The sequence below is a fragment of the Homalodisca vitripennis genome, chromosome 2, assembly GCF_021130785.1.
Source record: "Homalodisca vitripennis isolate AUS2020 chromosome 2, UT_GWSS_2.1, whole genome shotgun sequence".
In the NCBI taxonomy this organism is placed as follows: domain Eukaryota; kingdom Metazoa; phylum Arthropoda; class Insecta; order Hemiptera; family Cicadellidae; genus Homalodisca; species Homalodisca vitripennis.
In genome coordinates this window covers 186,244,618-186,257,317 of record NC_060208.1, presented here as the reverse complement: position 1 = coordinate 186,257,317, position 12,700 = coordinate 186,244,618, and the positions used below count along the sequence as shown (strand labels likewise).

The following is a 12,700-nucleotide window of genomic DNA, read 5'->3' as shown; positions in this document are numbered from 1 at the left end:
ATTTAAAAAAATTAACTACTATAAGTTACTACGAAATGTGTAGGTCTAGTAATTTAAATGCACTGGATTATAAAGCGGTTTCACATCCCCAACTCAATTTTTTAAGTTTTATGACTTAATTTTCGGGCTATTGCACAGAAAACTGACTGACCAATCTCCACTACTACTAGTTTCTTTACTGCTTCTATTCGGGATCCACGAGTACTACTAACCCAGGAGAAAACTCAAGCCTTACCTCTGGTGTTTGTCGCCGCATCTGCTATCTTTTGGAACGCGTCCAGATATGCAGATATCGCCGCGATCGTCGCCCTGCAACAAAACAAAGCCTGTAGACACGAATATACAGTATACATGTTATACAATAACCTACAGACACGAACATGCTGTATACATATTACACAATAACCTACAGACACGAACATGCTGTATACATATTACACAATGACCTCGAGACACGATTATACATGTTACACACTAAAACACATACAAGAAAATACAGTGTACATGATACACAATAACCTACAGACACGACTATACAGTATACATGTTATAAAATAAACTAAATAAGATTAATTTTAATGTAAGCAAGGTATAAACAAGAATGATATATTAATACAATTTAAATAGCAAAAACAAGGATCAGTGTAATTCATCTGAGCTTAAACGAACCGTCATTAATCAGCTAGAGTTCCCCACCCACTCCCATGTGTGAAATACATTCATTTTATTTCCTAGAGTTTTATAGAAGTACATTTTGCATTAAAATGACTTTAAGAGACTAAGTTAGAACCATACAGTCTTCTGCATCACTTAACCTCAAGAGGACTTTTCTATGATTTTAAGTACTATTTGTCATAAATAAAAGACATGTAAACAACTAGTGCGACAATTTCATAAAATAATTAAATGTATTTTTATATTAAAGCCAAACACGAAATGTGTCTCATGAAATGTGTCTCACCAAATGTAACTCATTGTTGTAAACATTTAAATTTTAATTTAGTGTTTATACTATGGCGAGTCATTATCTAATTGTATTTTTCAATAGTCAGTAGTCTTGGTTGCCTACGTATAAATATAACATACGCGTATACTGAAATGAACACCTTGAATCAATCGAACCAAATAAAATCATGTACTGATCATAAACAATTAGACAACTGAATACATCAGCGGTTCTCAAACTGTGCTACTCGTACTCGTAGATGTACGTAAGAGGGGTTTTGGGGGTACACAAAAAAATATTAGTAATGATGGAAATCGACGTTCTATTATTATTATTATATTGCGTCAAAATGAAATATCGATCTATCAGCATCTTGCCTGCTTCACCCGTGAAGAAACGAAAATATGTTGATGAATATTTGACGTATGGAGTTTCATTCACGGTTGATGACTGCCTAAAACACTAATGTGTTCTGTGTGAAGCATTTTTATCACGGTAGTATGAAATCGTCTCTACTAATCCGCCACTTAACATACAAAACATCCAATCTTTAAACAAAAAGACATCACTGTATTCCAAAAATTAACGAAAGGCCATAATGTGACTTCATTTTTTATAGTTATCTCGTAGCTAAAGGTGTAAAAGCAATGCAGTTGCATAACATTGAATTTTTGTTGTACTGAAGATGCCGTCAGATGTATTTTGGGTGTAAATATTGTCCACTAAAATGATACAATTTCATGGTGAATTTGGGTTATGTCTGATTATTTTAAATCTTCAGCTGTTCCTCATTTTCTATTTAAGTACATGACAGCACTGATGTTTGCAATTTTTATCAAATTTTCTATTCATTTCAAGATACTTAAATATCAATTGGTATGCTATCCTCTTACTGAAATAGGTGCAGGTGAGGACACATTTAATGCTGTTGAAGGTTATTTCCACAAAAATTAAATTTATTGGGAACATTATTGCGTTTACGTTGGTGTTGGATCTCCTCTTATTTTTTGGAGGCATTGAGTTACACACAGATCAAATCTACCTTCAAAATACCTTTCTGGGACATCGGAAGAAATATTGAATCAGTATGTAAAAATAGTTTAAGAGCAGCGCAAAAAAATCAAAAATATTTCATTTGTTGTGTGAAGATATGGACAGCCTACATATAGCATTGATCTTTCATACAGAGGTAAAGCGGTTATTTTGAGAAAAGCACTCAAAAGATTATTTGAACAGATAAATGGAGGTTAACTTTTGTTTGAAAACAAATGTTTTGAATAGTTAGGTTGCAAGTTTCTTAACTGGCTTCAGCATTTGGTATACTTGTGTAATATGTGTTCCATTACTACAATGTACGAACTTGTACAATACCAAAATAAAGAATCACTGATAGTAATTTCAAGAGATTCTTCTTCTATCTACTAAAAATTCAAAATTCACTGTATTCTGTGCTGGAGTAGAAACGAAAATTGAATGTATCACAAAAAATGCGCTGAGGTATCGAGTCATCTACGTTTTAATTACTTTCTGAAAGACGTGTCAGTTTCCAATATTTTACATCAAGTGTCTAGACATTGTAAATTTTGGGACCCACGTATAATTTTGACTTTTTAAAAGTTTTGCTCTGGTTTTTATAATGTTATAATTATAAGTACATCCTTATGTCGTGTTCCATACAAGTGGGTATGATAAGGGAAAGTCAGAATAAAAATCGTGAAACTACAAATATGAATATCGATGGTGTAAATTCAAAATATTTTGAATACAAATATTTGATTTTTTTCTAACTGAATTCGAATTCAAACACTGATTAAACCTGACTCAAAGAATGTTTCGTGATTAAGAGAATAAAAATGTGTGTTGTCTTGCGATAACTTAGAGGTCGGGTATTCACTGGTATTCGACGCCCTGTTCCTTCCTGGTAAGTAACGGACCACTGCACACGATAAGATAGAGAGGTGAGCAAATAACGCAGCTATTTCTGTGAGTCCGTTGACCTTCAAACTCCAGCAGGCCGCTTCTAAGGGCGGTTATGCGATTCTAAATTAGCCATCTGAGTAAAAAGGATATTCATAACACAGTAACTATTATGTGCGATTGACAGTTCCGATTATATTGTGTAGTATACACCGGACTCAGTGGAAAGAATTCCCTATGATTACACCGACTTTCTCGGGCCGGCGAACAATGGCTATGTTTTGTCAATAAACAATTTGCTCGACACCGAGCAATCAACACTGTATCCTGTTCCTTTCTATCTGTATCCTTTGCTTAAAAATAATCCTACCAAATTGTTCCATGTGTTTAGAAATATATCGAACATAAATGAGCACCTAGGATAGCAAGGACAAAAAGATTAATTTTTTTGTGTGCCAGAAATATTTACGTGTGAAATAATTCATAAAATATTTTTTTTAGTTGAATATTTGTAACTTGTATGTTCGCTTATATTTTTTTAAATTTATTTTGTATGCCATTGTATTCTCTCACTCCGACATTAAGACGTCGAATTCTGTTGATATTTTAAACTCTTCAATGATTCTTTATAGGGTAAAAATCGCCCGTGAAGATTATAAACTGGTTCCGATGGCTGTATACCAGTGCCGATGTAATGTACCAGTGCATTGCACAATGTACAACCGCCAGATGTGGGATGAGCGATAAAGGGGGCGTGAAAGATCACATGCGCACCACGTGAATAGATACTCGTATACAGTATCGCGGTGTGGCGTTGTGTTACGTGGAGACAGTAGCAGTGGGTAAGGCTTCTATCGCTTACTTACTGAGCGGCCGTACAAACAGGCACCTTGTCAGTTTTTAAAGAAGCTAATAAAAGTTTTAAAACATGTTTATCCACGTGTGTAAATTAGATTTTAAACACCGAGGTGCGTATTTTTATATCCAGCCATTAAATTTGGTCGATTTAATTGCTTGTTGCTTTCTTATCTTAATTAAATACTGTATAAAGCTCCTTTAATGTTTGGCAAGTAAAGTAGCGAGAGAACTTGCGTAAGATCTCTCGCAAGAACTCGCCAGAGCTGCACCGCTGGTTGTTGCGGAATCCTAAGCAAAATTCTAATCACACACGACAGTGATATCTTGGCAATATTTAAAATTGATCTTTTAACCAACACTGCTCTCCAATTCTTTTGGAAACTGATCTCCACACCGCCTGTTCTCGTTTGGACTAGTAATTTTACTGTCGAGCATGAAACTTCTTACCAGTAAAAGTAGATGTTACAATGGCATTGATGCATTAAATAAATAAAATAATAAGTTTTATTTTACTACGTTGTCGGGTACAAAATATCAAGCACAAAATATAATCAAAAATCTGGTGCAAGAATACCAGTATCGCGGTATTAGAAAGTTTAGCCTGCTAAACTGAAAATATAATTAACTTCCTTTAGTAGAAACTATTGAGAACATTGTATTATTCTCGAGTGAATACAATATATTACTACCCATTAAATATTTTTTTTAACATTTCCAGATAAAAATACGACGTATCTTCTTTTTGGGATGTTAAAGTCTTTCAAACAATGATTCCTCTACTTTTTATGGATTAATTTGCCATTTTTAAAGGTCTTAAAAACAAACTAAATTATACTGATAAGATGAAAAAGAATTCACATTACTTACAATACGTTCTTCAGCACTTACAACCAAACATCCTCTTTGGTAAACAAAACGTATAACATTCCTTAAACAAATTTAAATTAAAAAAAAGACAAACGCCCATTATTACGGATGAAGATCATATCAATTGATATTACGTGACTAGTGATCGATATTTCGATGAATTTAGTTGTGACTCCGATCATAAAACAGTTTTGACGATAACAATAAATTCTCCGCCTGCGTCAACTGGAATGTGATACACGTGTTGATAGATAATGAACACATGCAACTTTAGCTTAAAATAATCAAGTAAAATATTCACTTTTTAAAGATAAAGCCACGGAATGTGTTACGTCAAACAATAAACTTCAAATTCATAGTAATTTAGACGTAAACTTAAAATTGCAATACATTACATCTTGGTCCATTGTTATCTTAACAATTTCAAGCATAAAAACCACAAGTTGTGAATGTACTTGACATCTTAACCTCATTTCAGACAAACACTAAATAAGATAAGTGAATATAAGAAAATGAAAATGAAACAATGAAATCAAAACTTTTGAAAGGAAAATAAGTTATAGAATGTTAAAGAAAGAATTATTACAAGATAAGTGATTGGTTTTAATTGCTGTTTTACTACGTTTTTATTACAATTGTATGAATAAAATTTGGATCCACATTCGTTTTATCTTTTGAATGTGTTTAAATGATCATAGCAAAAACATAATCCCAAAATTTGCGTGCTGTCGATTTTCAAATGACAGGATCGCCCTAAAGTTAATGTAATTAATTAAGTTTTGATCTCAAATTATTTTCAGGAGAAATTTGTACCCCACTATGATTGTCAATGTTGATATAAAATAATGTTCGAATCTGAACAAACGTAAGAATTATTACGGTACGGATTCCCCGATTCACATACCGTAACCGTGTCCCAACTTAGCCATTCCTATCAGGTGCACATCACATAACTTGGCCGAAGAGTACCGAGGAGCGTGCTTTACCATATCGGCCAGATCCGCGCCAAACCTGGGAGCTGACATCGTCTCATTATGTAAATCGCAGTGTCTGTGTACCCATGTAGGACGTGGCGTTGCCCCCGGGCGCTATTCGCTGACGATCGAAGGTTTAGCAACGGCTAACCGATCACTTTCTCCGTGCCGGGCTGTATGTCGATAATTAAATATTGCGAGGGAGCTAGCTCGCTTCGCTCAGCACGGGAAGTGGGACAGGGACCCATGCAGCCCGTGGGATGGTACACACATTGTGGCTGTACGGTAGTGAGCATAACCTAACTATGTGCATTGCTTTAAGCACAACTTCTAAATTGTATAAATTTTCGCATTTAACTTATTTATCTTGTTTAGTTTACTTATGTTTAACGCTAAAAGAATCGCAATTTTTAAATTGGAGCCTTTAAAATAGTTATATCTGATTATATAAAAGCATATTAAGAACACCAAATCTTGCAAAAAGGATTAAAATGTAAATAATAATAATTCATTTAAAATAGTGAAGCAACACCGGATAAGCCTTTCAGGACAGCTGTAATTACTGTATATAGGGTCGCTGAAAAGTCGGTCTAATACCTGCTATACTCGTAAACGTAGATACATAAAACTTTGTACTGTCACATAGGGCATAAAATTGAACTGTTGATGCAATCAGTAACTCTTCATCAATAAGGGGATGGGATCGGTGGAAACCCTTAATATGTAAGCGTAGGTCGGTGTGCCTGCCACTGTAAAGGTCTTAATTAGTAGAACAACATACCGCAAAAGGTAATCCTAAACAAAATGGCGGCGCTCGAAAGTTTCAATAGTGATCTTATGGTTTAATTTTATTGTAACCATTTTAGATGTAGCTATAAAACTTCACACATGATAACCGTAAGTACACAAACACCTACTTTAAGATGTATTCAGTGTCCAGCTATTCTTTCATAGAAACGGTCCATGAGGAATCAGTTGAAAATTATGTAGTGTAAGCATAGCTTGACAAGCACATCATTTTAAAGGGCCAGGCTAAGTAAATAAGTTTGCCGCAAAACTCACTTCAAAAGCTTTATCCCTTACAAAATGGAAGCGGTCCAAAGGTTTTAAAAGTAAACTGTAAATTCAGCAGGAAATTCAGGAAGTTGCTTTAATTAGTTTAATTTAACATTCACATTTTGTGTTGGTATCGTTACTAATCACTAAAAATTATTTTATGATTAATATAAAATAGTTTTAAACCATAGAATGCTTGTTATGTGTACATTACATTATTATGGTTCTTTTCAATCATCCTCATACAAGTATGGTGAATATGAGGTTTAAATATGATACTGTTCTATTTTGTTTTTCTACGTTTTCTCAACCAAGAAGAAACATAATGGAACTCATTACATGTTTCTAAAAATACAAAGCCTTTAACATCTGTGCTTGATGTGAATTTTAAATAGAATAAGAAAGTACTGAAATGTACAATCTTTATTGTCCATGGACTAACCATCGTACATAGTAAACCTGTTATAGACATAACAATATAAAATATTCACAAAAAGACTAATGCCAACGTAATTTGTATTGCATTGCTACGTTATACATAAATAACAATACTGTGATTTATTGAAGTACTCATTTACGTTGTAAAAAGTCTCCTATAAAAGAAACGGTATATGATGATTCTTAAATGAGAGATTTTGTACAACTAGTCAAATGATTTATTATCTTTAATCCCAAATAATGTATAAAAAAACATAATTCTTAAACGAGTAATAGTCATAAATAAATAATACAGCCAGTTTATTGCAAGTGCTGTAGTGGTGAGTTAGGTTCAAAAAAGGCCAGGATTCGTGAAAATAAAAACTGAAGCTGTTTATATAAACAGAGAAGGAAATTGCGATATATTCTCCACTGGCAAGATCTGAATCCTACAGCTCTCCCTATAATAGCCGAGACTGCATACGGTTCTTATGTTCTTGAGTTTTTTTGCCAAAGAAAGAACAATGTTAAACCTGATATACTTTTACGCCCTTGTTTTTGATAGCAGCATGGTGGGAGTTGTATAATTTTTAATATTTAACTAATCCGCATCCAAGAATTTTTACATTTCTTTTATTATTTTTAAGTGTACACTTTGTTAATATTTAAACGAGTACAAAGAAGTTAGATTTATTTTTTTTTTAATAATCTTTGAAATACCAACAAAACCAAAAAGCATTTGGATGAGTATTGATTATGTCTTTAAAATATAATTTAAAAAAAATCCTTATAAAATAAGACGTCTCCCATAATTGTACGAATAAAACTAAGCTCGTACAAGTGAATAAGTCGGTTCTTATGGTGCTGCAATCGTGATGGTCGCCATTGCCCGACAGTGAATATTCCATCAATAAGTGATGTGGTTCCCATAACAAAGGTCCGTAAGAACAGGGACAGATTCGACCTAACCACAATAGACCGCCTTCAGTGTGGCTTTATGAAGAAATACTGATTGGATGTTGGCTAACAACATCGACTTGGTCCAGACGTATGTGGCTTGAAAGGCCGCGTTTTAACATGATCACAAGGTATAACAGAAGGTTTCGCCAATACAGGATCGGTAGTGTGGCAAGTCTTGTGGCGAGAGCACTTATTTTTACTTTTTGCAGGTCCAATGACAGGCTAGTGAAAACTACTTACACTGAGGTTTACGTGCAAGGCGGAATTCAAGCGAGTTGTTTTTTGTGTGGTATTGTATTCCTTAAAATTATCCATGAATTATTAATTCCTACTATTAATTATTAATCGTTTATTGCTAGATATGGGACTAGACTAGATTAGATTCAAAACTAAATAAAGGACTCACAGTTCCAAAAGAGTCAACTTAAGCTTATTGCGAATCCGCTAGTACCTTTGTAATACAGCAAAGGTCCGCTAGTAAGGCCTGCCTAACCCTGTACCTTCAACAAGATCCAAGAGCTTCAGCCCAATGATGGCGTCGAGATCATCAGTTGTGTGTGTGTGTGGTTCCAGACAGAGTTCTCTTCTGACTAACCTCAAGTCTTTCACAACCCAAAGTAACGTGTTTAGCAGTCTCCTCCAGATGATTACATAGTCCACACCTAGGATCTTCAGTAGTGAGTAGTTGCCTGAATTGACCGTGTCCAGTAACAAGAGAAAGACCTTTGTTCAGCTTCAACAGCCAGTTCGTGAAGGATCTGTATGGAACTATGTGGTAACCAGTGATGACAAACCGAGATTGAATTATCCACGAAAATATGACACGGTATGAAAATGCCCAAGCACACTACAAATGTTATTCTTACGGTAGACCGTAAGTGGGTTTTGATTTATATCTAATACGGGAGATTTACACATCATGTGGGAACTGGTTTAATAGATGAGCGGTGTGTGGGAGGGAGGGGAGAGGGGTCCGGTTGCCACAGTTGGTCGGTCGGTCACGGTCACCGCCCACAGTCGCCCGCTACTCGCTAGTCGCTTCGTCAACAAGCGGGATGCGGGACCATATGGCCCGCTTGCGCTTACACCTGTTAGTGTTTGTTTACACTTTACTTCCAGCCACCGTTTCGTGCGTTCTCAAAAACGATTTTACTAGGAGATACGTTGTATGAAACTCCCACTGGTTTTCTCGTAAAAAATTATGTTTTTGTAACTCGTGATCTAACACACTTCGTTAAACATACTCGTAATAATAAATCAAAGGAATAAAATGTATTTCACTAATGCACTGTGTTACATTTCTGTCAAAAGAGAAAGACAGATATTAAACATCATGATGGAATTTTCAACACTCGACATTACACGACATCACTGTAACATCCACATAAATATTTTTTTATGGAGGATACTCATTAAACTACGTTAGAATTAGGACTAAAAAGAACCCGTTGTAATGATAAACCAATCAGCTTACCTAAGGCAGGTGTGCAGTTTGGTGGCTTTGACCACCAAGTCCTCCCACAGCGGCGTCCCATTCTGCAACAGACATAAGCCAGTGATCAGATTGCAAGAGTATTTGGCGGAGGTTTGCTCTAAATACATGTCAACATTTTACTTCATCAAACTGGAGAATATTTACTACAGAAACTCAGCAGCGTCATTCAATATGTGTTTCTATAATCAACATTCCCTTATCCGATTCTCCTTCATCCAGATAATCCACTTACATCCGTTTAACCCGGACTACAGCTACTTAGTTCTTAGTCAAGTTCTTAACATGATTTACCTAAAACAACTTGTTCGCTCTTCAAAATTGTTACAGGAACAACGCAAAAAGAGAGGATTCAACCAAATAATCAGAGTGCTTAATATTCATTAATACCAAACTTTTCTAAGTTTCAATCATAGAAAACTGCAGTATTGTCGTTTGAATCCATTACTGAAAAAATTCTGTATACTTAAAAACGTTGTCATGCACAACACAGAATCAACTAATACGCAATCTAAAATAATATCATTTGCTCATTTCTATCGTCTGTGAAACTATATTTTATGTGTAACATACATAATTTTGTATAGAAGTACACATATCTCCAATTGTGTAAGTTTAGTATTTCATGTATTCATTTATTACATACTGTTTCTGTACAAATACATTGCATATGTGTCACGTTCCGTGTGGCAGTTGCTTCATTACATTGGATTCGGATTAATAAAATGTAACTCAATAAATTTTAATTTCATGAATTTGAATCTGATTCGCGATTTGACTCCATATATGTATATATGCAAGCAACCTAAAAGTACAGCGTACAGAAACCCCCAACAAACGTGAGAGATATCAAAACGAGATATTTCAACAGTACTTGTTTAATTAAATATTTAATTAAACGGTAATGAAAAGACTACAGCACCGAACCTACCACCAGAGAAAGAAAAATGAGCAAAGAGAAGATGATTTGTTAGGAAACGTGACAACTAATGGATAGACTTTAGTGAAATGGCCAGGGGCGCGAATGCTACTGCGAGCGCCTTTTAATTTAATTTAAGTGTTGACAGACACGTGAACAAAGCTGCTGAAAACTTTGCGTGAGAAGGGGTGAGTGGGGGGGAGGGGGTTGTAGGCAACAAACTTTACGTTGAATTCGTAGAGTTCGTCGACATCTCTTGTTATATACTCTTATAAAACACTCTTTATAAAGTTTGCGTATTAGCATTGAAATTCAAATAACATTTAATGTGTTGGTACAAAATAACTCATTTTGGTATAAAATATGGTACATCATAACTATGCTATGGTATAAACAGGCACGGATATTGAAATTTAAATAATAATTTATTGTGTTGTACTGTTTTGTTATAGCAATAAATACCCATACTTTTCAGTTAATTTTGTAAAGTAAAAACTATTTAACCATAGACATTTTTAATGTATCGTACCGTAATTTTGTATCCTACGAACTCTTAAAGTATACGCTAGGGTATAAATTTTATTGCCAGCTAGCTGAAGTCTACTATGAAACGGAAACTTACATACAAAAAAGAGAAATTTTACTTTTTTCATAACCATCGCGTACACACAGGCTGGTTCGACTAGCTTCTTTGCTCGGTTTCAAAACGATAAAGATAAAGCAAACAGTATCTAGTGGTTGGCGACTGGCAAGAACTTTGAGGTTCGTCTGAAATTGTTGATGCGGAGAAGAAACTTTGAGAACGTGTTGGAGATTGTGGTGGAGAAGGGGTGAAGATACCCTCCCCTGGGGATCTGAGGTCAAACCGCACTGACCCGCGACCGACCTGACTTATGATACATCTCCTCTCCGGTGAATTCCGCACAATACTTGCATATCTTGACAGATGTTGGCAGTTTCAAATTATGTGCTTATAAAAAGAATTTGCTGTTGGAAGAAGAAATTGAGAGGCCAGGAAAAAGCGTGATATTTCTAATGACTTAAATCCCATAACGTATTTAGAAAATGTATCTAAACAAACGTCAATAGTCTATTATAATGGTTACCAAAGTTGTTTCCGAATTCTTTAGACTTCCTCGAGTGCAAAAGATTTCCAGAAAAAAAGTGGTAGTCTTATTCAGAACAGAATATGCCCTAGTCCCATGCATCTCAGGCTATAATTTTAACATGTGTATCAGTAAAAGTAGGTAAACGCGCCAAAAACACGGCGAACAAGCTTTTTACATAACAGAAAGTGAGTTATCTATATATTAAAAAATTAATGTTTGTCTGTGTGTCCTTCATAGATTCAGAAACTGACTGATCATTACGAAAATTTGTATGTATATGTATTTTTCCACGTAGAGGGTTTATATGCTATGCCCATTGATGTAACTCGCCACCAGGCGGCGCTCCAAAACATAAAAGTTATCAAAGCGCCTGCACAGTATAAACTGCAATTACAAGATAGTTACGTATATTACATAGCCAAACACCATTTGCAGGCGCTAAGTTATAATGTACATTTGTGTCTAAAATAAATTATTTCTGGATGAACTTAAAACTTGAGTGTTAGACCACTTTATAATAAAGTACACGTACGCGTACAATGGCAATAAACATACACTTTTGACAGACTTTCTTGATCGAAGCAACAAGGTAAACTCGACATCCGCGATGGAAATATAATTCACTTGAACCAGAAGTGTTCATACACGAGCAAAGCTAACAAAAAGCGTAATTTCAACACACTTTTAAGGTTTAACCAAACCTTAATTTATTTAAATCGATCTTTGCAATGACTCATGATAGGATGGTACTTTTATACGTGTGCTAGTATCGTGGTAGTTGAACATCTGCTTAAAGCGCATCTTAAGCTACTCTCAAACATTAATCTTATTAAATAAATTACACTTTTTAAATGTTCCATTATTAATCAATATGAACCAATCTAACAAAAAAATTGTAGTGGACATAAGACATAGTTGTTTAAAGTCAAAATTTATTTTCGGGTCATTTTCGGCTTCCAGAGGACACCGGTGACAGAGAAAGTGGTCCGAGCCGATGTCTGTACGGTACGGTACCACACGGGTCCGTGGGCGGGACAATCCGTGTGCTCTGCGCTTTTCCACTTTCGCTGCCCCACTTGAGCTACCGATGATAACGCGTCTCGGGAGCTTTCTATCTTTCATGCACCTGGTCCGTCTCGCCCGCCCTCCTTCTGGTAATGATGTACTCCTACGAGATTTGCATCT

At 35.2% G+C, this 12,700-nt stretch overlaps 1 protein-coding gene across 1 annotated transcript in view; it reads right to left on the bottom strand.

Annotated features, from left to right (window-relative positions):
* LOC124355143 (protein MTSS 2) overlaps window positions 1-12,700 on the bottom strand; it is a 180,244-nt gene that overhangs the window by 143,773 nt on the left and 23,771 nt on the right. The window contains 2 exon segments of the mRNA XM_046806115.1: window positions 236-309; window positions 9,470-9,531. Of these exon segments, the coding sequence (XP_046662071.1) occupies window positions 236-309; window positions 9,470-9,531 (136 nt within the window).